The sequence below is a fragment of the Suricata suricatta genome, chromosome 9 (assembly GCF_006229205.1).
Source record: "Suricata suricatta isolate VVHF042 chromosome 9, meerkat_22Aug2017_6uvM2_HiC, whole genome shotgun sequence".
In the NCBI taxonomy this organism is placed as follows: domain Eukaryota; kingdom Metazoa; phylum Chordata; class Mammalia; order Carnivora; family Herpestidae; genus Suricata; species Suricata suricatta.
This window is the reverse complement of record NC_043708.1, coordinates 75,173,610-75,200,569: the sequence shown is the minus strand read 5'-3', so window position 1 is coordinate 75,200,569 and position 26,960 is coordinate 75,173,610. Positions and strand designations below refer to the sequence as shown.

Below are 26,960 nucleotides of genomic sequence, written 5' to 3'. Positions count from 1 at the left end.
AATTGCACCAGTGTTCTTCTCAAAGCTGGAACAAGCTATTCTCAAATTTCTATGGGGCCACTAAAGACCACGAATAGCCAAAGTAATATTGAAGAAGAAAACCAAAATGGGAGGCATCACAATCCCAGACTTCAGCCTCTGCTACAAAGCTGTCATCATCAAGAAAGTATGGTATTGGCACAAAAACACATAGACCAATGGAATAGAATAGAGAACCCAGAACTGGGCCCAGAAATGTACGGCCAATGAATTTTTTATAAAGCAGGAAAGAGTATGCGATGGAAAAAAGACTGCCTCTTTAGCAGGTGGTGCTGGGAGAACTGGGCAGCAACATGCAGAAGAATGAAACTAGACCACTTTCTTACACCAAACACAAAAGTAAACTCAAAATGGCTAAAGGACCTGAATATGAGACATCAAACCATCAAAACCCTCGAGGAGAAAGTAGGAAACAACCTCCTTGACCTCAACCACAGCAATTACCTACTCAACCCATTCCCAAAGGGAAGGGAAATGAAAGCAAAACTGAACTCTTGGGACCTCATCAAGATAAAAAGCTTCTGCACTGCAAAGGAAACCATCAAGAAAACTAATAGGCAACCGATGGAATGGGAAAAGATAGTTGCAAATGACATATCAGATAAAGGGCTAGTATCCACAATCTACAAGGAACTCACCAAACTCAACATCTGAAGACCAAATAACCCAGTGAAGAAATGGGCAAAAGACATAAACAGACACTTCTCTAAAGAGGACATCCAGATGGACTAGAGGCACATGAAACGATGCTCAACACCACTCATCATCAGGGAAATACAAATCAAAACCACACTGAGATACCACCTCACGCCAGCCAGAGTGGCTAAAATGAACAAATCAAGAGACTATAGATGCTGGCGAGGGTGTGGAGAGATGGGCACCCTCTTACACTGTTGGTGGGAATGTAAACTGGTGCAGCCGCTCTGGAAAACAGTGTGGAGGTTCCTCAAAAAACTATCCATAGAACTCCCTTATGACCCAGCAATAGCACTGCTAGGGATTTACCCAAGGGATACAGAAGTGCTGATACACAGGGGCACATGCACCCCAATGTTCATAGCAGCACTGTCAACAATAGCCAAATCATGGAAAGAGCCTAAATGGCCATCACTTGATGAAGGGATCCAGAAGATGTAGTATATATATACAATGGAGTATTACATGGTAGTGAGAATGAATGAAATATTGCCATTTGTAGCAAAGTGGATAGACCTCAAGGGTGTCATGATAAGTTAAATAAGTCAGGCGGAGAAGGACAGATACCATGTGTTTGCACTCAGAGGTCTAACAGGAGAACAGGAGAAACCTAATGGAGGACCAGGGGGAGGGGAAGAGGGAAAGAGAGTTGGGGAGAGAGAGGGATGCAAAACCTGAGAGACTATTGAATACTGAAAATGAACTGAGGGTGGAAGGGGGAGGGGGAAAAGAGGTGGTGGTCATGGAGGAGGGCACTTGTGGGGAAGAGCACTGGGTATTATATGGAAACTAATTTGATAATAAACTATTCAAAAAAATAAGTAAATTTTCAAATTTCTATAGCCACTTTAGCATCCCTAGATGCGGTCTTGGGTAGGTGGAGTGTTATCTACTAATCTGGACTTAGGGAGATGGGACACTGTCTTTCATAATGGAGGAAGAAGAGTTTGGGTCTCTTCCAGAAGGAGCGATGGATACAGAGGAAGAAAGACAGAAAGAGAAGAACCATTGAGTTGGAGAGGCTGGTCGTGGGGCATCCCCCTAGCTTCAGTAAAGCCTCCTGAACTCACAGTGCTTGCTGTGAGCATGGGCTGGGAATACTAAAGAAGGTGCTGAATTTTACACCAAGTTTGGACCTAGGACAGAATAAAGATGTCTTACATGGAGATAGAGGTGCCCCCTCCAATAAGGAAATATAAGATTGGGGGTGCCAATCCTCTTTCCATCAAACCTTATGGATAGCCTTGTTTTTCTACAGAGGTTTTGGAGTAAATTGTTCTTAGATCACAGGAGACAGGGTGGTTTCTAGCCCTACTATGCACATACACACATACATGGGTTATATAAATATTCATACATTCAAAATAAATTGAGTATCTGCACTATGGGACTGTGTTAAATGTTGGGAGGGGGACTATTTAACCAGAGCTATTGGTCATCTTTCCTCTAAAAATGTTTGTAAGAATCTAGAAACAGAGAGAGATAAGGAAATCAACACATTGCAATATTGTGCAGTGTCATGGGATACTGGGTAGGAGTTTCCAACTCAGACTAGGATGGGGAGGTAGTAGCCAGGGAAAGTTCTTCAAAATAGATAATCTACGAGTTCAATTGCAAAAAGTTCAGACGAGTTAGCCAGCAAGCCAAGGAGAATGAAGGAAGAGGGAAGTAGTTTCAGAAAGAGGAAATACAATGAATAAAAGTAAAGCATGATGGGAATGCATTTGTCTCTTGGGGTAAGTTAAGTGGTAATAGTATGATCGGACTTCAGGGACACAGAGCTGTTCTCTTCCTAGATGGTTAGTGTCCCGTGCTTCAAATTACCTAGATTTTGATTAAAAGACACTGCATTCAAGGAACTGGATTCAAAGGAGCTAGAACCACCCTGGTGGGGGAAAGGAGGTCACAAAGTGCCAGAGAAGTAGGAGGCTTGTCAGTTTAAATAAAATAGTCACGTAAAGTCTCACTTTGAAGTTACCTGGCTAGAGACTTGACTCAAGTAAAGGAGAGAGTCAGGAGTAAGTTTGCGGAGGGAAATCAAGAGTGTTATTTAGGGCATGTTAAGTCTGCGATGTCAGTTAGATACTCAGGTTCTATACGAAAGTCTGCAGTTCAGGCTGCATGGATGGGATAGAAAAATGTAGCCAAGGAAGGGAGGGGCTGCAAGACAAACCCTGGGCACACAGGTGGTAGAGGAGAGGCCCGCAAAGGATGGAGAATGAGCAGCTGGAGAGAAAAGTAGGGGTGTGGAGTCACATGGTCTGAGAGGAATCCAGTCTTGCAAGGAAAAAGAAGGAGTCAGCTCTGTGCAATGTTGTTGAAAAGTCAAGTAGAAGTGGCCACTGATTCTAGCAACATGGAGGTCTCTGGTCCTCTCAAAAGCAGTTTCAGGGACTAGGGGATGGAAAGAGGAAGCCAAATTGGGGAGGGGTGAAGTAAGTGGAGGCAGATTCTATAGCCCCTTGTTTACGTAGTTAAGCTAGAGAAAGAATAGCAAAGTGAAGAAAATCATTCCACCCAAGGAGGTACTTTCTAGAGCTACTCTGATCAAGAGTGGGTGCTCCCTTCCCCAGAGGAATTTTGTGTAAAAATAAACCCACCAGGAAGCTTGAGCCCAGGGGAATCCCATGATGCTGATTCACTTCACAGAGGGAGGTTGCCCAAGATCAAATTCACCTTAATGTCCCATGATCATGAGTATTCTCCATGAAAAAATTTAAGCAGAAGTGACAGGGCCAAGTGAGGACATGCCAACATGCTTTAGGACTTTTGGAAAGACTTGCGGAGCTGGGCCACTGGCTATAGCCTTTGCACGAAATTGTCTAAGGCACTATTCAAAAGTCCCCTCTATCAAACATCACAGCCGAGTCAGAATTTCCACTGTGATGATTATGTGGTTATAGACGCAGCCTTGGTCTGCGAGACATTAGCATGAAAAGTATTCATTCATCACCTACCCATGACTGGGCCTAAATATAGATGGATCAGGCATGGCTTGATTTATAGGGTGTTAAGTGATCCATCCATTTATTTAAAAACATCCCTTCCCATGGTCCCCACGAAAATCATCCCCATCAGAAGCTTTTCCTTGAACTGAAGATCTCGTCAGAAGATCTCTTTACACGTGCACATATGCATTAATAAAGGAAACACTACTAAAGGAGAATTCATTAACATTTTAGTATAAATTAATTTCTCAGACTAGTTTAAAAAGGCTGGGGATTTGAGGCAATAGACGGGAAAGTTGTGTTCTAATGGAAGAAAACGACACATTCAGCCAAGGTTCTGATCTCCAGGTAGACTGTGTTAAAAGGAAGCCTTAGGCAAGCAGCCCCAGTCACAGAGTTCCTGAGCATCTGAAGGGGAAGGGAACTCATTTTGGGGAGGAGAGCAGCAAGTCCCTTCTAAAAAGTATTACAAAGAAACATGAAAAATATTTACAAAAAAAAATAGTAGGAAAAATGCCATTCACGCTTCATGACTAGAACAGTCATCGGTTCATACTTTTGTTACATTTTTAAGTGTCTTGGCCTCTGCATCACACACTCCCCTCCATAGTTTTATAAGGGCTGCTTATATATGTATATATATATATATGTATATATATATATTTTTTTATACACTTGTATTTCAAAGAGAAATGTACGTACCTTTATTCTTTCTATTAAAGATATCACGCACATGTTCTCATATTACTTCACAGAATGCACAAGCATTGTGTTTACAGCCATATCAAATTTCATGGAATGGATGTACCCTAGTTTATATAACAACGCCCCTACAGTTGAACAGTGAAGTCCCTTCTCCTTTATTCTTCTAGTTAATCAGGCTTTAAGTAACAACTGTGCCTAGAAAAACGTATTCAGTTTAAGATTGCTTCTTTGAGGGGCAACTGGGTGGCTCAGTCGATTGAGCGTCCGACTTCAGATCAGGTCATGATCTCACGGTTCGTGGGTTTGAGCCCCGAGTCAGGCTCTGTGCTGACAGCTAGCTCAGAGCCTGGAGCCTGCTTCAGATTCTGTATCTTCCTTTCTCTCTGACATTCCCCTGCTCACACTGTCTCTCAAAAATAAATAAAAAACATTTAAAAAATTAAAAATAAAAGATTGCTTCTTTGGGATAGATCTGAAAAGTGGAATTATGAGTAAAATAGGAAAAACATTTTTAGGGTTCTTGATACCTATGATCAAACTGCTTTTGGTACAACACAGATTATATACCAAAATGGGAATTATGAAAGAAAGAGATTTTTTTTAAATAAAATTGTGCCTTGCTGTGGTGGCTGCTACGTGTAAACTACAACTGCCCGTCACCATAACACGGGGCTAGGGTCCTGGGATTTGAAGGGATTTTATGCTAGAATGTAAAATAGAGATAATCATCCAAGCACTGAGGTAGTTTACTCAAAGGTGACTGTAACTGGTGACGTGCAAAAGTTGATACAAAATAACTTGTGATTTAACTACAGCATAAGGCTAGGTTTGATGTCTGTCCACGAAAGCAGCCTTTCTGAAAGGCCCTCCTTGCCCTATTTAATTGGAATGTAAATTACACTATCACCAACACCAATGGATGGGCTTGGGGGACAGTCTACAGACATATTTAAGGTGTTCAGACATGTGAACCAACAATATCAAATGGCCTGGACACATGATTAAAATTCAGGAACACCTGCGTGGCTCGTAGGTTGAGCATCCAACTCTTGATTCGGTCTCAGGGCATGATCTCGCAGTTTGTGAGTTCCAGTCCCACATTGGACTCTGTGCTGACAGCATGGGAACTGCTTGGGATTCTCTCTCTCCCTTTGTCGCTGTCCGTCCAGCACATACATGTGTGTGGGCACTGTCTCTCTCTCTCTCTTTCTCTCTCTCTCAAAATAAATAAAAAACTTGAAAAAAAACCCAAGACATTTGTGGAGAAGAGATAGAACCTCTATTTTTGGGCAACCAATTGAGTATTTGCATCGAGGAGTGTCTTTAGTGAAAAGGAACAGGTGAAAATGACGAGGTTGCTGATGGATCAGCAAAGGCCGAGCAAAGCTGCATTAGGTAGTGCATGCCTTATTCTCACAAAATTATATTTGAAGCCAAGCAATACATCCGATCCAATGCTCAAGTCAGGAATATGGTTTCTCCATAGGGACTCTTAAATAAAAAATGCTTCCTGGGGTGCCTGGGTGGCTTAGTTGGTTAAGCATCTGATTTGTGATTTCAACTCAGGTCATGATCTCGAGGTAGTGAGTTTGAGTCTCACGTGGGATTCTTTCTCCCTTTCTCTCTCTGCACCTCCCCTGCTCATGCTCTCTACCTCTCAGAATAATCTTAAAGAAAAAAAATGCTTCCTCTAGAGCCATAATGCTTATTCATGATAGTTTTTACTGACATTAAATTCTCCAGCACATATAAATCTTGAAGGCAACAGGCCTGCCTCTTTACGATTCAAGGGAATCCGTAAGGGGCAGGGGTAACGGCGCTGATCTTAGGACCATTTCCTTCCAGCAGTGTAATCACTGGCTGCAACGAGACCAGTGATTAAGATACATAAGCCCATTAGCAAAGAGCAACCTGTTTCCCCATTGCTCAACTAGGACAGCTGCAAGCCTTCCGCAATCCCTCTGACCTCCGGGGCCCCGTTCCCGTTGCGGCCTCCACTGGGTTAGTCACGTTAACTGTAATTTTCTACTCTGGAGAGTGTTTACATCTAGATAAACCAGAAAGAAATTTAAAAGGAAAAAGACAGAAAGGCAGAAGGAGAAGAAAGCAAAGGGTGGAAAGTTATTTTAAAACACCCAAGCTCAACGGGTGGACAGAATCTGGTATCTATTCTTGGCCATAGGAAATCACTGGCAAAGCATGAAGCTGGCGACTGCTGCTCATCAGTTTGCCACCGTTTTCAGATTTAATGCAATATTTGGCTGAGACATTTGAAAAAAATCCCCTATTCCAGCTAAAATATTTACACAGTCCGATATGTCTCAATGCCTGTTAAGCAATTGTCTTTTAAAACTCCACAGACACTTGTAAATCTGTCGGGAGAATTGTGGCCTATAAAGAAGGCTTCGTATAAAGAGGCCTGTGCTGTCAATCTGCGAGGAGTCAGGACTTCTGAGGATGTGTTTGAAAATGACGTTGAAAATCAGAAATAGCCGAGAGTGGGCAACCAAGTGGCCAACAGTCTCGCTGGCGGCGGGATGCTGTTAGTAGTTACTGCCGGGAAGCCTCCAGACACTGACCTCAGCTATTTAAAGTTCTGCTCTCCTGTAAACCTGTCACTGAGCCTACCTCTCTGTTGAGTTATGGCACAGGAAAAGTGACTGGTCCAGAGGCCCTGCTCGTCTGCCTCCCAGGGCCCGCAGGTTAGAGGAGGTGGCTGGTGAGGACTCCGACAGGAGGCCGTTATTTGGTTAGGTGGGAGTGCGTCAGGAAGGATGGGGACTCTTAGAGGAAAGGGGAAACTCTGGGAAGGGCTGAAGTGGGGCAGAGGAAGAAGATCGCTGAAACAGTGACAAAGGAGCAGTATCCCGGGAGAGACTAGGTGTAACAGATCGTGAAATCTCCCTAAAGTCTTCAGCCCTGAGGCCATGGAAAGGCAGGGGCGGTCTATGCTGAGCTATGTCCTGCTGGCCTGGGGGAGCCCCAGGAACTTGTCCCGGACTTCCAGATGAGCCAGGTACTTGTGACAGGACTTTGTTCAATCGTTTAGTTATTCCTATAAGGTTAGTTGCCTTGTCAGTTTAACTCTGTGCCACTGACTTCAATGTGTTGCTGATTAGGATTCACAATTAATTTGACAACAGCATTAAGGAAGAAAAATAATACATTAAATGTATATACCAGTTAAAAAAAAAACAACAACCCAGCCTTAGCTTAATTCACTTGATTTGGGGGCAGGGTAGGTGGTTAGGGGAAAGATGGGTCCTGGACTGAGAAAACAAATTAGGTATTTGTAGTGCCCAGGTATAGTGCCTTGAATAGGAGGCAGCAAACATTTGTTGATTCTCTTTATAATATCACCATCAGGAAGGGCTTTGTGAACATTTTTGTGAATCTGCACAGCAGTTGGAGGGCAAACTCTGCTCACCTTCCCCACCCCATCAGACAGACAGAAAGTTTCAATCATTGTTCTTCAGGACAGATTCCTGTTTCTGAGAGAAGAGAAATCAGAAGAGGAAGTAGGAATCAGTTTCTTCCCTAGAAAATGAGGGTGATGCTTGCTCTCAAAATATGTTTATAAATGACTTGATACTTCAGTTAGTTTATGCAAAATTATTCAAAAAGCATTTATTCAGTGCTTTGGATAAATATTTGCTAAACAAAGGTCAAACAAAGGTTTGACTGTAAGGTCAAACAAGGCCCTTATGTTTTGGAGGCTTTGTTGCTGTTTTTGGATACCTGGAAATTTGATAGTGTTTTTACAGTCCATCAAAATAGTCAAGAAAAACAGTGTAAAAACACAGTCAAATTGGCAGTTTTAGCCCATTATCCATTATAGATTTTCATTGGGCTTTCCCCTTTCTGTGAGTTTCAGCACAGGAGAAGTTGCTGGTTTAATGGCACCTGATTGCTATATGGAGTTGGGCATATTACCTTTTATCTCCATACCCAGTAATTCCTTGGAAACTATACCAAGTTTTCAACTTGTATGACTGGTAACAACAAATAGCCCTTCATAACCAAAGATGTCTTGGACCTTAGCCTGCCTTATGGGTCTCATTTTGTTCCTTACAAGAATTCTATAAGCTTGGTCCAGCTATCAGTCCTTTTGATAAGTAAGGATGAATGAAATTCCACAGACATTAAAGTGGCTGAATCAGAATCTGAACCCAGGGATGTCAGACTCACTGGCCTCATGCTATCCTGCTTCCTACTCTAACCATCTACAGGGAAGTTCTAAAAACAGTATGGAGTAGCTATGAAAGTGCTTTGCAAATGGTAAGAAACAAGGTAATGAAAGCTAAAATCTGCTCATTGCCACCAAGGGACCCTTTCATTTTAAATCGGAGAAACAGAAGGCTGGGCGAGGTTACGTGGAAGTTACGTTAGTAAAGTGGCAAAGAGGGCCAAGAGCAGGGCTGCTGACTCCCAGGCTGGGCAGGGATCTCTCCATGGGTACCTTAAGAGTAGAGTCACAGTCCATGACCTCTAATCATTCTAAGACTCATTGGCTGAGGCCACGAAATCTGGAAAGAAATCTGGACGAGATAAGGACATTGGCAATAACTCCAATCCTCTTTGCTGGGGCTAAAGAAGCCTCCCTCCAACTTCACTCATTTCATTGTCTGACACAAAAAGCAACCATTTGCGGATTATGAGGCTTCCAGAGGGTCCAAGATACACAATTTACTTGCGTAGGAAAGTATTTTGATATTCACAAAACCACCCACAAATCTTTTTCTGTGAAGAAATGTTTTGACCTGAGACACGTTTATGGTAACACAGCGTAAGCTCTGGCGTGGTAATCAAAAGACCCAAGTTCTATGCTGGCCATTCTGCTTCCTATCTCAGAGACCCGTCTTCTCCTCTACAGGCCTGCCCTGACCACTTCAAAGGATGAAGCTATACACACAGGTAAGGTATCTCCATCACAACTGCATTAATACCTTTTTCCTGTTTTGAATGGGAATGTAACAGACACTTCATTAACGGACTTGCCAAATCAATGCTGCTCTATTCCTCCTCCCTAATTCCCACAACACATTCAAAGACTGCAGCTGGAAGGCTACTCTCTCGTTTCCCTGAGCACTTCTTCCCACCGCCGAGTAGGGTCCGTATCAAGAACCGTCGTGTTTTTCCCAACCCTATTCATGCAAGTTGTTCTTTTTATTGTAATTACACAACTCTTGTTTTAAATTAAGATTTTATTTTTATGTAATCTCTACCGTCAAAGTAGGGCTTGAGCCCACAGCCCTGATCAAGAGTCACAGGCTCCACAGACTGAGCCAGCCAAGTGTCCCTGTGACTACATAAGATAATTACTTGATGGTAAACTATAACAATATGACTGTGAAAAAGTACTATTTCTCCCAATTTAAGTACAAGAAGCTAAAATATTGCTGTTAAATATAGATAAGTGTCAGGGAACATAGTGGAGACTGGGGGGCAGGGGGACAGGGCAATGCAGCGCAATGTGGTACTCAGGTTCGGATCCTGGGACAAAAAGAGTATATTAGTGGAAAAACTGGTGAAATCCAAATAAATACTAGAATTTGGTTAAGTGAAACATACCACTGCTAGTTTCTCAGTTCTGATGACTACATCATGAGAAGGTGACATGTTGTTAACATAACAGTCACAGTGGGGGAACTTGATCAGGGCTATAGGACAACTCTCTATACTATCTTTGCAACTTTTCTGTAAACCTGAAGTTATTCCAAACTAAAAATAGAAAGTTCATTTTAAAAAAGTGTGGGAATGATGCTATATTTAACTTATTGTAAATCAAAGATTACGGGATCCTAGTGTCATTTTCTATGATTCTTGATTTGGGCCAACTTTTTTCCATTAACCAGCCATACTGAATAATGGTTCTACTCTATAAGGATCACTTCTAGATGGTATCAACACCAGAATTTTTAAGGCATGGGTGAATTCAAGAGCAGATCCTTAAGAGCCATTGAGAAAGAGAATACCTGAGATCCAAACCTGCTATAATTTTATGGTTGACTTTTGTATCCCATATCCCATAAATGGCCAGAATTCCAGGGATTCTTAGCTGTTCAATTAACTAAGTCTAGGTGAGAGACCAGTAACCCTTACTGAATTAGGGGAAGCGCAGAATGCACTGAAATCATGTAGTAACAATCATCTTAGAAACTCGGAGTTGGAATTCACTTTCAAAATCATCTAGCACAAACTCCTTTTTCTGATGGCATCTATCCTACCCATCTGCTGTATAGTCTTCCAACCAGAAGGGGTAAGGCATCTGCCACCTTTCAGAGACATCAGCTCTCCCTTCATCCAGTCTTAAAGTATGTCTCCCTAAAATTTCTACCTATTTATGCTTATTTGACACCTTTGTCCATAAGAAAACAATCTAATTTCTCTCTAACAGCAAGGTCAACAACTACAGGAAGCTGAGTCTTTTTTTTTACATTTAGTAATTTGCTCCTTCATTCATCCACGCAACCCTGTGGCAGGGGGTATAAACATTAAAAAGGTCCTTAGATCTTTGCCTTCATGGAGCAGGAGCAGAGGGAGAAGTGTTTACAAATAAATAGAAAACAATAGCACTATCAAAACTGGAAGTCCTAACAGACAGGCATTATTCAAAATGTGGCTGCTATAGTTTGGGTGAACAGAGACAGCTCAGGGCACAAGATTATCTAAATTAAGGGCATTCCAGGTGGAGGGATCAGCTGCTGCAAAGGCCTTTTTTTTCTTTAATATAATTTATTGACAAATTGGCTAACTTACAATGTGTACAGTGTGCTCTTGGTTTTGGGGGTTAGATTCCCATGGTTTATTGCTTACATACAACACCAAGTGCTCATCCCAACAAGTGCCCTCCTCAATGCCCATCACCCATTTTCCTGTCCGCCCCCCCCCTCCCGCCCCCATCAACTCTCAGTTTGTTCTCTGTATTTAAGAGTCTCTTATGGTTTGGCTCCCTCCCTTTCTGTTTGTAATTATTTTCCCCCTTCCCTTCCCCCATGGTCTTCTGAAAGCAGCTTACTGGGTTGGAACACAAAGAAGGCCTGTGAGGCTGGAGTTTAGAGGACAGGAGGGGATTGGGTGGCATGAGATGAGACAGGCAAGGCAGAAGTGGTCAAACTGTGTTAGAACTTGTAAGGCTGTATAGTCTTCCAACCAGAAGGGGTAAGGCATCTGCCACCTCTCAGAGACATCAGCTCTTCCTTCATCCAGTCTTAAAGTATGTCTCCCTAAAATTTCTACCTATTTATGCTTATTTGACACCTTTGTCCATAAGAAAACAATCTAATTTCTCTCTAACAGCAAGGTCAACAACTTTTGAGGTTGGACTTTCATCCAAGAACTACAAATATAAAACAAGGTGGCCTGACTTGTCTGATGAGCTGACTGAATTTAAAGGGAGGGCAAGAGCAGAAGCGGGCAACCTGTTACAAGTCTGCAGTTACGACCCCATTGAGAGAAGGTGCTGATGTGGACTAGAAATATGAAGAGCAGTGAACTGACTCAAGAACCAACAGGATTGCCTCTTGGACTAAATATCAGAAACGGGTGCACCAAGGGAACCAGGTATAAGTATTACACATTTTGCCGATATTCCACAAAGGGATTTCCTTCCTATGACCCTGGTCCATCCACTCCAATAATCAGTAAGGCAGACAGTGACACCTGCCTTTCTATACAAGGACACAGAGATGTGGAGGGATGACATGACCAGCCAGGGGTCACATAGCTCCTGAAGCAGGGATCTGAACTCAGGGCTTGTGACTCAGACTCTTCAGTGACAGTAGTTTTCACTTCAGTATTTTACGTTTCTTGTCAAAGAAAAACACAATAAATTCTACTAGCTGTGTTGATTTACAAATAAAGAGTAGAGGTAGAGTGAAAGCTGAGAGGAGGAAACCAGCATAACATAACTCATCCTTCCCACCTAGAGATGTCACAACCGTGGCTTCAAAGGAAAACACAAACTTCTTCCATTAATTAAACGAATGAATCAGGTTTCAGTTTCCGGATCCTCTCTCCTTTCTGTACAACTTGTCTTTGAAGGCATTCCATTTGGGAAATGTGTGACCTTTACCCACCACGCCGCACTTAATTGAATGCTTTGCATCAAAAGTCACCACGCTGATCAACATTTTACACCCACTGCCTTTCTGAAATACTTACCCCAGTTCCTTGTGTCTGTTTTGTTGAAATGGTTCTACAAAAATAAATCATATCGCAGTTTTTCTTTTATTATTTCTGAAACTTTGCTTGCAAAACTAAATATTTTTAACACCATGGCAACACGGTCAGGACTCTGGCTAATGTATCCAGTCCCGTACCAGAGATCAGGCTTAGCAAACTACAGCCACAGACGAATGGGCCGCGAAGGAGGAAAGAGCTAATAAATTAGGCATGGTCAATAATCAGTCAAGTCATGTCTTCTGGAGCTTCCTTAAAGGTGATAAATTCGCCATACTGTCCTAATGGCCGATTCCCCCTCCCCCACCTTCCAGGACGCACCAATACGCATTGAGCGGCCTGCAAACTGTATGGCTCCTGAATGAGTTTAAATAAAACCTCCCACAGCTCTCCCAAGTACCTCAGACATCTGCTCCTCTGACCCTCCCAGCATCCCAGAGTTGGGGAGGGCAGGATGATCAGCTGCAGGTTTTCAGCCGAGGCTCACGGAGGTTAAGTGATTTGTCAGAGTTGCATGCCTTATCATATGGTTGGTAAGAGGCAGAACTAAGTTCTTTAAACTGCATCTCCTGACCCCCCAGCGGGGACGGTTTTCCACACGCCAGCTTCTGCCACCGAGACGTAACGCTCGCTTACAGACGCATGGGGTGGAGGGTGCTGCCATGTTGGTTTAACTATCAAAGTGGTACCTGCACGAAGTTAAAAGAATACATGCTTCCTACTCCAGGAAAAGCAGTCCCCCATTTCCATCCCCAAACGTCACCTGGTTCTCCCTCCCCAGAGGCAGTCCCTTGTGCCAATATGACCTGATGATTTCAGCACCTAATTGCAAGTCTCCAACAAGCATCTATCGGCACTCTTGCACCTTTCTCCTGACGCAGTATAAACGATGCAGTTTTCCTTCCTTCCTCAATATCTACTGCACACGAGCCCCCTCCCAGGATAGCACAACCGCAGCTTGGCTGGCCTGGCATCCTGTGTTAACACAGCTCACTGTCTCAGCTGATACACGAATTCTGACTCGTTTGTTTTTCCTAGACCTTCTTCTCTGCTCAAATGCCCTCAACCTCACGATATTTTTTTTTTCTAATTTGCTCTATGTTCTTAGCATGAAACAAACTCCAAACTTGTGTAACTCTTGTCAAAACATTCAGAACACATCAGATACATTCGTTACAGATCTTCAAAGACTTTCTCCAGGATTCTTTTGACCCAATATAACCTGCAATGCCTGCTCTCTGTGCCTGGCTGCCATACTAGGCTGTCCACCTTGGAATATCTCTTCGCCTCCCTTCTCCATTACGTTTTTTAATTTCCTGTCACCTTTGTCTTCCTTTTTCTTAATAAAGCACATTCTCTAGAAGCATCCTGAGGATGGCTGGGTGGGAGATAAGTTTTTTTGATAACTTGCATGTTTGAAAATACTTTCATTTGCCTTCATATTTGACTGATAATTTGGTGGATATAAAACTCTGGATTGGGAATAATTTTCCTTCAGAATTCGGATCCATTTCTATCTCCTAGTGTTGCTGTTGAAAAACTAAAGCCATTCTGCTTCCTGATTCTGGGTAATTTGTTTCCACATCTCACCCCTCCAACTCCCTCCCCTTCTAGAAGTGTGTAAGTTTGTCCTGAGTATTCCGAAATGTTCTAACAATGGTATGGGTCTGTTTTATTCCATTCTGCTGGAATCCCTTTGGGCCTCTTAAAATTAGAAACTTGTATCCACTTTGGGAAATTGTCTTGAATGATTTCATTGATTTACTTATGTACGACTACATAGGAATGTTTATGTATTCATACATACACATTTACATACAAATTTGTGTCAAGGCACGGGGCAGTAAAAATCAGATTGCTCCTCACATTTCTCCACACCTGGATTGGAATTCCACTTTTTGATTTGGTGGATTCATTCACTACTTGTCCATCTGTTTCCTGAGCTTGAGAAATTTTGCAGTTATGGTTTTCTCTATCATTCTGTGCTCTTGACACTTTCAAAGAAGTTCACTATTTTTAACATAATTTTTAAAAGGAACTGAAATCCTACATGAGTGTTCAATCCAGATGAGTGTTCAACTGACCATCTTTTCTCAGAAATCCTTCATAAGCCTTCCAGAGTCTATTTTCTCCCTTTACCAGAGCCATACTGGTTATGGACCATGGTCAACTGAGTAATTAAAGAAAACATTCATTCTCATGGTGAGATCTAGTTTTTTGGTTTTTTTTTTTTTTTTTTTCTTTTCTTTCTCTCTGAAAGACACTTACTCTCTTGTGGGGGAGAAAGCTACTTGATAGACGTCATTTCTCCTGCACAGTCAGGGCTGGTCCAGAAGACAGAAGCAACAGTCTGCTTTGCCACGTGACTTGACAAGTCCTGGAAGGTTCCCCTAATTTCTCATCTATGCCAGAACCATGTTACACGTAATTTCCACAAATGGAAGAGATAACATTGGAGTCAACACCGTGCAGGTCACCTTGGGTGGCCCTCTAGTCCTCTGCTATTCATCTGGCTATGTGTGCCATCTCAGACCAGTGTGCTTATCTTCTGGGTCATAAAGGAATAAAAACATAGGGCAGGTGATTCTCAGAGACAGAGACAGAGCAAGTGTATCAGAGAAATCAGAAGAAATGGACAGAGAGGAAGTAGGATGGAGATTACAATACGTAGATTGGTTGAGTGGTTACGGGTAGAGACCCAAAAAGGCCTAAAGTCAATCCAGTTATTACCTGTAATCCCTTTAGCAGATGAACTAGAGAAATAAGTGGGGCTTATTTGTCAAGCCTTCTCCTTCTAGATCGTGTTGTTATGGTATGATGTAACATATGCCACGGGGGCCCTGGGGAGGGCCTCCCAACAGAGGAAGAATAAAGCATGGTGCCGCGCGGAATATAAGCTCTGTAACCAGATAAAGCAGCTTCTAGTTTGAGCTTCATCCCTGGCAGCAAAGTTGCTGTTAGAATGCAGGGAGTCCTCAGTGTGAAGGCATTTTAAGAAACAGAAGTGCAGAGGCAAATGTGCAGGTATTTGGTAAGTGTGCATGAGCAGCCGCTGCCATCATCAGTGATGGTGAAAACGGACATGCACTGCACCGCAGAGCACATGCACTGCGACTGTGTCCGCTGCCCATCCTTGAAGGGAGAATCTTGTCGCGGACATTGCTTAGAATTGCCAGTGCATGGTGTTAATAAAAAAGGAAACCAATTTTTAGTTGGTTTTCTTGTTGTTTTTAAACTCTCTATAGACAGGCCAGATAAAGGACAGGACCCCAAAGGTAAATTTAAATTTGAGATAAATGAGGAGTAGTTTTTTTTTTGTTTTGTTTTGTTTTTTTAGTCTAAGTGTATCCTGGTCAACATTTGAGACACACTCCTGCTAAAAGCAAAAGGCTTGCTTATCTGAAATTCAGATTTAACTGGGCCTCCTCCATTTTATTTAATAAATCTAGCAACTCTAAGGATACCCCCATCTTGCATGCTCGGGGGGAAGAACTGTAGCCATTCGAGTCTCCTACCCTCCTGACTGTGTGTCTGTTGCCAATTCAAAAGAACAATTGCCACACAGACCTTCTTTAAATCACCTTCTTTGCTTCCTGAGATAAACCCAAGAGGCAATCACTTTTCCAAATTCTGTTTTGGGGTCACTAGTACTGACTGAGTTAGTGTGCCAAAGGCTATACTTTCGTCCAAGGGGTAGACAGATACAGAGATGCCTGACTGAGGAGAAACCAACATGCTTCTAGGAAAGATGGAGTCAGAGAGGATGGTGGGGACTCGAACTTGCACTAGAGAACTGGACAGTGGAGTCATAACAGATTTCCCACTGCCCCCAATTATGCAAACTTTATTATCCACTAATAGATTGGCAATGTCAAGTTACTAGCATTTCTCCTTATTTTTCATAGCCAAATCTTGATTAACTACAGAATTAAGGAGAGGAATATCATACAACCCCAGATCAAAATGTAAAAAAAAATTAAAATGGTCATGGGCAAGATGAAGTACAAGTTCTGCTGACCAGCCCTCCTGCCTTCCCTCCATCACTGGGGATGCCAGTTCTCCTGAAGGCAGCTTCTCTCTTCCTGATGCCAACAGTGCTCAGAGCCTCAAACCCTGCCTCCCACATCTCACCCTCCAGCACCTCACAGATATCAGCTCATCAGTGTATTTGCGCAAACACTTACTTTGTTCATTACGTTAAATGAGCAAAACAGCAAAGGAGAGGACTGTTTCCACCTTGCAGGAGAAACAACAGGTGGCCTAATGCCTTACTGTGTAGTTTCAAATAGGAAAAGTTTTCCAGCATGTAAAGAGTAGAGCTAATCTACTGATTCTTAAAAAAATATATATATATTAACTTAAAAAACAAAAAACCATGGCTAGTCCTTAATCTCATTAATCTACCTTCCTATAACTCAGAGTTGATTGTAACTTTTTAAAATCTAGTTTTAACTGTAACATTTCATATACATATCCAAATAACTAGACTATTGCCTCTCCACCAGTCTCTGCCCAGGACCATGAGAAACTACCAGATATAAAGGTTCTCATTTCCTGATTTTATGTGTGGGGTGTGTAGCTCCCTACCTAATTTCTCCTCTTTTAGCTGATTATATTGACATTGACCATATGCCTCTAAATAATAGGAGTATTAATTTTGGGGTGGGCCTTTACCAGGGATCTGGGGCTAAAGGAAGGAATGAATTCGGTTTGCCTCCTTTATCTGGAAGACATACTGACTACAGTTTGGAAAATCTGTAAACACCACCACCACCCTACCCTTTCCTGAACTGTTACTTTCATGTATGTATGAATTAATATTCTCCCGTCCTCACTATGCGGAAGTAAAATGTTCAGGTCCTGGTGTTGTACAAAACAGGCTCATCAGGATAACCTTGGGCTAATTTGATCATCCCATTAGAATGAGGACATCGGGATTGAAAATGCCTCAAGATGTGACAGATATACTTTAATGGAAAGTTAGTTTAGAAATATTACTACCATTCAAACTTAGAATGAAGATATTTTTTTTATATCAGTTCTTGAATGCCTGGACTATGCATCTCACGCAGCATCTCATTTAGAGAAAGCTTAAAAAGGTTAACATGTTAGCATAAATATTTGTAGGATAAACATGTCTAGAGTGATAACAGATATCAAAAAATCAACAGAGACGCTTTTCTTAAACTGTCGTATTCCCAAATATTTCTAAATGGTACAAAAGAAAGGACATTTTCAAATACAGATTCTTAAATATTTACAGAAGAGGATATCATGAGAACTATCTTAACACACACACTCGCATCTCAGCCACGATTTTCAAATAAGCTGGAATATCTTTCACTGAGGGCTAACAATCAAATACATTTTCCCAAATTCATGTATGGAATAACAGAGCTAATAATAACAAAATGCATCATTTTCAAGGGAAGACTCAGTATATACCTAGCTGAATAAATATCTCACCTTTAATGACAGGGGATACTGAGTAGCTTTTGTTGGCAGATAAGAGTGATTTAATTTTGTTCCTAATTTTTTCAGACCATGCTGACTTCTCAACATCTATCTGAAGAGCTCCCCTCTCATCTTCCAATAACAAAAAAAAAAAAAAAAAAAAAAAATTCAGCTTTCCTACTTTCAAAACCTGGCTGAACTTTTAATAATAAAATACTACCATTGGATCATGTCAAATCAATATGGATTTGGGGTTTTGCCAGTTTCTAAAAAAATGGTTGCTTATTTTTGAGAGAGAGAGAGGGAGGGAGAGAGAGAGAGAGAGAGAGAGAGAGAGAGAGAGAGAGAGTGAGGAGCGAGCAAGCTTGAGCAGGGCAGAGAGAGGGGGAGATAGAGAATCTGAAGCAAGCTCTATGCTGACAGCAGTCAGCCCGATGTAGGGCTCAAACTCATGAACCATGAGATCATGACCTGAGCCAAAGTTGGTCGCTCATTCAACTGAACCACCCAGGTGCCTTGTAGGCTCTTTCTCAGCAAACACCAATCCACATTTCATGCAATGCGGTGAACGTCACTACTTGAGAAATCATACATCTCGTGGCCTCAGCAATGGTGTGTGCTTATGGGTGTGTGTATCACTGGTATTAACCACCACAATTAGAAAGGGTACACTGCACAGTGCATTTGTTCCTACTGTTACTACAACAGATTACCACACAGTGAACTATTACATTATAGTTCTCTGTTAGAAGTCTAACATGGGTCTACTGAAATCAACATGTATTGTCAGGCCTGCATTCCCGCCCGGGGGCTCTAGGGAGAATCTGCTCCTTGCCTTTTCAGATCTTAGAGGGTTCCCACACTCGGTTCACTGCCCACTTCTGCCGTCTTCAAAGCCCACAACACTGCATCTCTGATTATTCCACTGTACTATCTCCCGCTGGTCACAGACAAGGAAAATTCTCCGTTTTTAAAGATTCATTTTTAAAGATCCATGTGATTAGATTAGACCCACTTGGATAGTCCAAGATAATCTCCCCATCTTAACATCAGCAAAGTTCCCTTTTGCCATGTAAGGTAACATATTTCAGGGATTAGGGTTTGGACATTTTTGGGAACCATTAGTTTGCCTACCACATATGGGTTAGTAAAAATACCTTGAGAGTTCCAACCAGTAAACAAGGTCAAAGAATAAGAAAGAGAGCAACTATTCCTAGCATTTATTTTTTTCCTAATTGTTACTTATCATGGTATCAGGGAAGCTAAAATTATTGTCTGATTCAAGGACACAGAACAGTAAACCAAATATGGAACACATTTCCAAGCACCAAGAATTGGGTTCTGTCACCACTAAGGGAGAGAAGAGAGCGCCAAGTGCTCAGGAAATTCAATTCTCCACAAACACACCCAGCAGGCCTCTCAGCAATACGAGTCTGACTCTATAAGGTGTGCATTTTCCAGCAAAAGGTATATACCGCTAATCAGCTTTACTGAAGTTTTCCTCACTAATGGACCGTGCATTCATTACCTCCTCTGATGTAGGCACTATGATTTTCCAATTTTGCAGGTAAGAAAAGGATTTCTCTTGATGGTTTTGTTACCTGACAAGACCCTGCTCCCACCATACCAGTAAAAATACATCATCTGATTCCAAATCCTGAGTTCTTAATCCTACACAATAATTTTGTCTATTCACTTGTATGTGTATATGTCCATTCACTTTTCATGATCCCTGTTTCCTACATATCTTCCCCATCCCCAAGTAAATTTTCCGATCTCTCTCTGATCTGAGGATCTACACATGTGGTTCCAAGAATAAGTGTGTGCATGTGCATGCACTCACTCCCGTGCACATTTTCAATGGTTCTCTGTTGCTAGTACCTTCAGGGGGCTTTCTGCCTTCAATATATAACTTACTGTTTTGATCTGGGTTCAAATACAGAGACTTCTGGCTCACAGGCAGGATATACAATAAGTGCATGCCTTAGAGACCTATCTAGCTTCAAAATGTGGCTAGGGCATCACCTGCAACTTGGCAAATTATGTAAGCACCATGAAGTTCTGTTTCTTCCTCCTGGGAGAGACTGATAATAACATCTGCTTTATAGGTCAGTGTAAAGATTAAAAAAACATGATTATGTAAAAAATCTGATAGATAACAGTCATACAAGAAACTGTAGCTGATAGCTGCTCTGTTTATCTACATAAAGTGCTACTGAAAGTTCTTGTTTCTATGAAGGGTGCTTATTGGCAATGTCTATGTGTATCAGCGCCATTTGTACAACCAGCAACTAGAGCTGAATTCCCACCCTGTTGCTAAGGTGTGGTTCAAACCAGTTTTCATCCAAAGGGCTATGCCTGCCTGGAGAAATGGGGCCTGAGATGTCTTGAAATTTGCTAATCACATCTGGTTTAGCTTTAGACATTTTCTGGGGGTTTGCCAGCAGCCACGACATTTTAATGACTACAATAAACCTCAAAGCCTCATCAAATCTTTGCTGTATGTGTGAAAATTATGTCCTCTTCAATTAAACATTCAATCTAGGCTCACACCAAGGCCTTATGGAAAAGGAGGTGGAACCTGAATGGGAAGGGAGATGAAACGGACCGCCACGCTCTGGCCATCTTGCCAGATGGCATTTAGGAGAAGAAGAAATTCATTAGAGAACCAATGGTCTGTATTTTCTTTAAATATTTACTAGGCACCTTTCATGTGTTAAAAACACTGGCATCTCTAAAGATTAGCAGGGCATTTTTGTTTAAATATCCAATGTGCAGGGGGGCAGGGGGAGTCCCACTTTTCCCTTTTGCCTTGTGGTGCTTCACATCTCTTGGTGAAGTCTAATACAAGGGAGAAAAACAGCTGAGGCAATGCTCAGTTTCCCCTCACAGGGTGGTCCACCAGCTCCAGAAGCTCTTGTAACTCCTCAAACTGGCTGAGGAAAAGTGTCAGTTGAGCACTGAAGGATGCAGAATGGCACCTGGGATCACCCTGGAGAAAATAAGGTTCACCAAGGCCGGGGAGGAGGGCCTCTGTGGGCACACCTGCCTCTCTGCTGACTTTCACTCCTCCCTTTGTTATTATCACCAAACACTTGCAGATGTCAAAGGGAGGTGCCTGAAAGAGGCAGCAGGAGAGGAAAGGTCACACATACACCAAGTTTCTGCTTGCAAAACTACACAAGAGGGCAAAGGGCCAGGAGACCAGAGTGGAGGGGTATTCAGGGATGGCCTCGGAGTGAATGGCATGGCTCTTCCTGGCCACAGCTAGGCTTGCAGCCATCCTGGGGGCTGGCCTGCGCCCTGATCCTGCCATTGAAGAGCGACAGAAAAACTGCCACAGGATGGCTTACTCTGTTTCATCACAGTGAGAGTCAAGCCCCTCATCTCAGACGAGGAAAAAACTGTCAGGTTTTTGTTTTTGTTTTTTAACGAGAGGGCAAAGAATTACCACAAGTTCATATATCGCATTCCTAAATGAAGCATCCATTTGGTTGCGTTCACACTCTTAACCACATCAACAGGAGGGGGGAAAATCCACATGTTCTTTTAAAAATAATTTACAAGGTAGAAATATTCACTTGTAACCGCTCTCCTTATTTAAGCAAGTTTTATGCCCAAAATAAAGCGAAATGGCTCTCCCCGCCACCAGGGATCTGTCCCGCTTCACTTCCATTTCCAGGCTGCTCTCCGTCTAAGACTTGGGTTTCTGAGCGCTCTTTCACAATAAACATTTTTCAAATGTTTATTTTATGTCTTAGTGTAAAAATATTCCTGGTTCAAGCTCTTCGTTTCCTCAAGCTCTCCTGTTGGCACTCTGAGCTCCATGTCCACACTAACACGCTCCCTAAATCCTCTGTGGGGCTCTTCAATTGGAGTTAGACAAGCTCCAACGCAAGTATTTATATTTTTGGACAAGGAGATGTCTCCGCAGTGAAAACACAAGACTCTCACAATGCCAAAGGAAAATTCCTGCTCAAGAGAGACATATTTTCACCTTTTAAAAAAAAACCAAAAGGCGCTTTCAGTATTTGGTTGCGAATCATTAAAAATGTGAATTAAACTAAGATACAATGTTGACTAGGGGTCCTGACATCTTTATTAGACTCCTATACGTGAGCCCAATATATAGGGGCATGTGCGTGCACGCACATGTGACATGTTTCAGGTGGCACAGTAAACTGGCTCAGGAACTGCAAGAGTTCTAATCAGATAGACCTGGGAAGAGCCCAGTAACTCTGCCTCTCACTGGCTGTGTGGCTGTAACTTCCCTAAACTTCATTTTTCTCATCCATAAAATGGAGTTGGTATACAGTTCCTGTTTCTTAGGGTTGCTGTAATAATCCTGAGACAACTATAAGCACTCAGTCAATGAATGCTGCTTTTGTTATTAAAATGGCCATCTGTAACATGTTGGAAAATGTAGATGTTAAACATGTACGTATAAAAAGCACTAATTAACACTAATCAAAGAAAGGGATATGCAAACAGTGCCTCCAAATAGAGCATAAGAGATAGAGAGCTTCACGATGGATTGAACTCCATGCCTATTCCATTCCATGAACCAGACATAAATCATTTTCTTCGATTATTGAAAAAAAAAAAGGCTTAGCTATTATCATAATCACAGAACAGTTCCTGTTACCTTCTAGCTGCCTCTTCAGTTTTCTCAAATCTTTTATGAGGTCTTCAAACTTGACTTGGGAAGCCAGAAAGAAATCTTGTGGTTCGGGCAGAGGGAAAATGCTCTTTTCTGTTCCTGCTTCCTAAAAGACACGGTTAACAAAGTACATTTACTTCCCCAGTTGTCACCATCACTTGAAATTCCAAAGCATCTTATCTTGAATGTGCAAATAATCATCTGAGACATGCTCCTCGACCATTCCTAAACTTGGACCTGGTTACTTTGAAACACTTTCATGCCTTCCACAACATCGTTTTGTCTCAGTGCCGCTGAGGCTGGCTATGGCTCTGGCATGGGCTGGGTTCTATTTTGCCTCATGAATCAAAGAGAAAATTGCCAGGTATGCCCTGATCTTGGACACCCTAGTCTCATGGACAAAGGCACAGGAGGAACACATGAAAGTACTTAAATTTAAAGTCCCTGTTTAAGTTTCACATGGTAGCAATTAGATAACTCATCTTTGGGGTATGCCAACTGGTGTGCATTGGAAGGTGCTGAACAAGAAGGAATGCAATGGAAGAAACAATCACTCTCTCTTCTGCTGTGACCTACCCTCCATGGCAGCTTCAACCTCCAGAGAGGGTGTGTGTGTGTGTGTGTGAGATCAAGTTCTTCACATATTTGTAAAGACTTCCCAAATGTTCTTTGGCTTATCTTAGTAGATACTTGCCGAGGGCCTGGTTTGCCATAGTTTTTGACAAGCTTTCCAACGATGTGTCAAAGAGGATCTACGCTGAGAAACCACTTCAGGCGTATAGAAAGACAAGCTGAGCCTCAAAGTCTTTTCCAGTCTCACCTGCTTTCTCCCTGAGTTGTTTACCATAAGCTCTGCACCTTGCATGTCTCAGGCGGTCTTCAGTTATTCCTCTCTCCACACAAGCCATTTTGCCAGCTTTCCTTCACATTTCATCTCTCCTACCGCCATTAGAATGAATTCTAAACTCTGAAATTGCTTTATAAGGCGTTTTTTGCTCTGGCCTCTGTCTACACTCTCAGTCCTCTTCCACCTTCCCCCTATCTCTAACTCTCTCCCCTAAGTGTTCATAAATAACAAAACAGGCCACAGTCTCTTGTCTCTGGACTTTTGTCTGTAAAACCGTCCCTTTCTAACTCTTCTGTAGAAACTCCTCACACCTCCTTGTGTTCGTATCATCCTTCAAGTCTCAAAACACGTATCACTTCCTCAGAGATTGCCCCTAGCCCTCAGCACTCACTTGGGTGTTTACAAAGGTCCCTGGTATTTACCATTATCATGGCACTTAACAACGTTAAGTTCAAAATCACCGTGTAACCTTAGAGGCTTCTCCCACTAGACTGCAAGCACTGTGAGGGCAGGAACTGTATACAGCTCTCAGTATGGCATACAATGTATGGATATCAAACTATTACACAGAACCTATAAAAAACTGTTGTGAAAGGTGTGTACCTTTAGCAGGAGACATTTCCCTAACTGTCGTATTTTCTCATGGTTTCAGAAATTCCCTTCAAGACCTTCTTACCAGGTGAGCTGCTAAGAAAAGGTGGTTTTCCTCATTTTCTCAAAACACATGCATGATCAGTCTACTTTTCCCCCATCTCTCTATACTTATTTTACTACTTTCAAAACAACGAAGCAGTACTTGTCTGAGTGACAGGATGCAACGCCATGTAAGACGCTTGCTGTGAAGCTCCATAGCAATCTACACTGGAAGAACTCATGCATGTTTTCGTATTTTCCAAAACTTTTTAACAGATTCAGCACTGGCTTCGGTTTTTTTTTTTTTTTTTAATGTTCTATTTTTGAGACAGAGAGAAACAGAGCACAGGGTGGGGGGGGGCGTGGCGGGCAGGGCAGAGAGATAGGGAGACACAGAATCCAAAGCAGGCTCCAGGCTCTGAGCTAGCTGTCAGCACAGAGCCTGAAGCAGGGCTCGAACCCATGAATGTGAGATTATGACCTGAGCTGAAGTCAGAGGCTTAGCTGACTGAGCCACCCAGGCGCCCCCGATTTTTTTTAAGCTAAGAAGAGAGAAATTGCTACTGAGTAAATCAGCCTGGTAGCAGCTCTTGAGAAAGCTGCTCAATTAGAGTTCAAAAGCCACAGCTCTAAATGGTTTTTGTGAGCTTCACAGACCTCAACTTGGACCCCAAACCAGAATGAGGAGGAGGAGGCTTGGAGCAGGAGTCACCTTTCTTCAGCTAATTGCTCATCACAACTAACCACAAAAATCATCACTTATGCTCTTACAGGGAGGGGAAAGTTTAATAAATCACATAATTCTGTACTCTTGCTGAGTGAAATGGAGTTTTGCACAGTGGAACCTGGGAGAGCACCACACAAATGTCGACTTCTGATTTTTCCCATACTGGGCCATCCCATGTTTGAAACTATTCTTACTGGAAGATTTTCCTCTGTGAAGTCAGTTCCACTGGGTTTAGCTCTCTTCGAGGATCACATTTCATTGGCAAATTTCAGCCTTCCTACACAATGCATCTGACGTGGTTGAGACAGATATCACAAGATAAATCTGCTTATGCTAACCCTAGATCAGAAATGTTACCTCTCATGATTCTTCAGGATAATTCTTCTGTCCCACTGGTACCTGCTGTCAGAACTTCGGGTGTGTACCTACTGACTGAAGCTTCAGCATGTCTGCCCTACTCTAATAGAATAAAGCTCTCACCTCTTGGCACCTAGTTATTTAAAAATGTCACTGACTGCACTCTCGTGGATATTTACAGTAGATTCCACCTAGTAAGTATTTGTCAGACAGCTAAATCACAGACATTACAAAATAGACAACATTGAGTTTTGGATGTCAAGGAGCAATGCCAGGCTAACAAGTAAGTTCAAACCACATGTTCCCAGGCTTCAAAGGAGTAAAAGGAAGTGAAAAAATATTTCATGGAAGAAAGGCCATGTAAGTTGTACTATTTTTTATTTTTATCTTTTTTCCTTTTTACAAAAGGGACATATGTTCATTATGTCTAATTGAAAGACAAAAGAGGAGCTGTCTTCCCCAGGTGGAGAGCAATCAGGGTGGCTTAGTCAGTTAAATGTCTGACTTTGGCTTAGGTCATGATCTCACAGCTCATGAATTCGAGCCCTGTGTCGGGCTCTGTGCTGACAGCTCAGAGCCTGGAGCCTGTTTCAGATTCTCTGTCTCTCTCTCTCTCTCTGCCCGTCTCCTGCTCATGCAGGCTCTCTCTCTCTCTTTTTAAAAAATGAACATTAAAAAAATTTTTTTGAAAGACAGAAGAAAGTTAAAATCTCTTCCAATCCTACCACCCAGAGATAATCAAACATTTTTTTTTATATATCTGGTACCTTACGTTTTTCTGTGTTTATATATATTTATATATTTGAAATTACATTATATATTGTTTTAAGCCCATGTTTATAATATTAAAGATCAAGAGTATTTTCTAATGCCACTAGATTTTCTCCTCCATACTTTTCATGGCACTGTATCATCCCATCTTCTAACTCTAGTGTAATCGATGTGACCTTAGTGTCTACCTTTGGACACCTACCAAAAATTCTGCTATACTTTGTTATTACACATTGTTATAAGTATAATAGAGATGCATATTTTTATTTCCTTAGGATAAAAATTCCTAAAAATATCATAGATATTTCTAGGGCTTCTGATACAGAAAGGTCAAAGTCTTGCTAACCCAAACTGTACATGTGCATGAATGAGTAGAAGGTGTCCCCCATGAGTAGGTACAGCTCTGGGGGGAAACAACTTGGCAAGCACATGCCATCTTCATGTGAATTTTTTTTAAAGGTGCCCTTTATGGGACACAGTTTGGTGAGTCAAGGACAGTTCAGATATGGGTCCCATTAGATGTAGAGATCTTAAACAGAGGAAAGCCCATCAGCCATTTGTGATAGTCCCGACAACGTTTTGATCAATCTGTATTGCTAGGTCTGTATATCTAGTTGGCAATTCATATCTTCTGTTTGCTTTTTGCTTTTTTTTTTTTTTTTTTTTTTGGTAAATTACCTGCAGTCTCTTGTGCCAGTTTTTTTTTTTTTTTTTTAAATGAGAGGGGACCAGTTGTCCTTTCCATGTCAATTTTGAAAAGCTCATTACCTATTAGGTTGTAAATATATATGTTGCTACTGGCAGCTTTTCCCCAAAAGGTCTTTTAATTTATTATTTCAAGAGAGTATTAATAAGAAAAAAAATTTTTATAAAGAGGCTGGCGACAAGGATAGGTCCAGTTAGGAAGAACACTGGATGCAAAAACACATCAGTGAGAAAACA

The 26,960-nt window shown here is 41.9% G+C and overlaps 1 protein-coding gene across 2 annotated transcripts in view; it reads right to left on the bottom strand.

Moving 5' to 3' along the window:
* Positions 1 to 26,960, bottom strand: part of FMN1 (formin 1) — a 391,026-nt gene that overhangs the window by 108,956 nt on the left and 255,110 nt on the right. For both annotated transcript variants that reach the window (XM_029951580.1, XM_029951577.1), the window contains one exon: positions 22,669 to 22,789. In XM_029951580.1, coding sequence (XP_029807440.1) covers positions 22,669 to 22,789 — 121 coding nt within the window. The remainder of the gene's footprint in view (positions 1 to 22,668; positions 22,790 to 26,960) is intronic.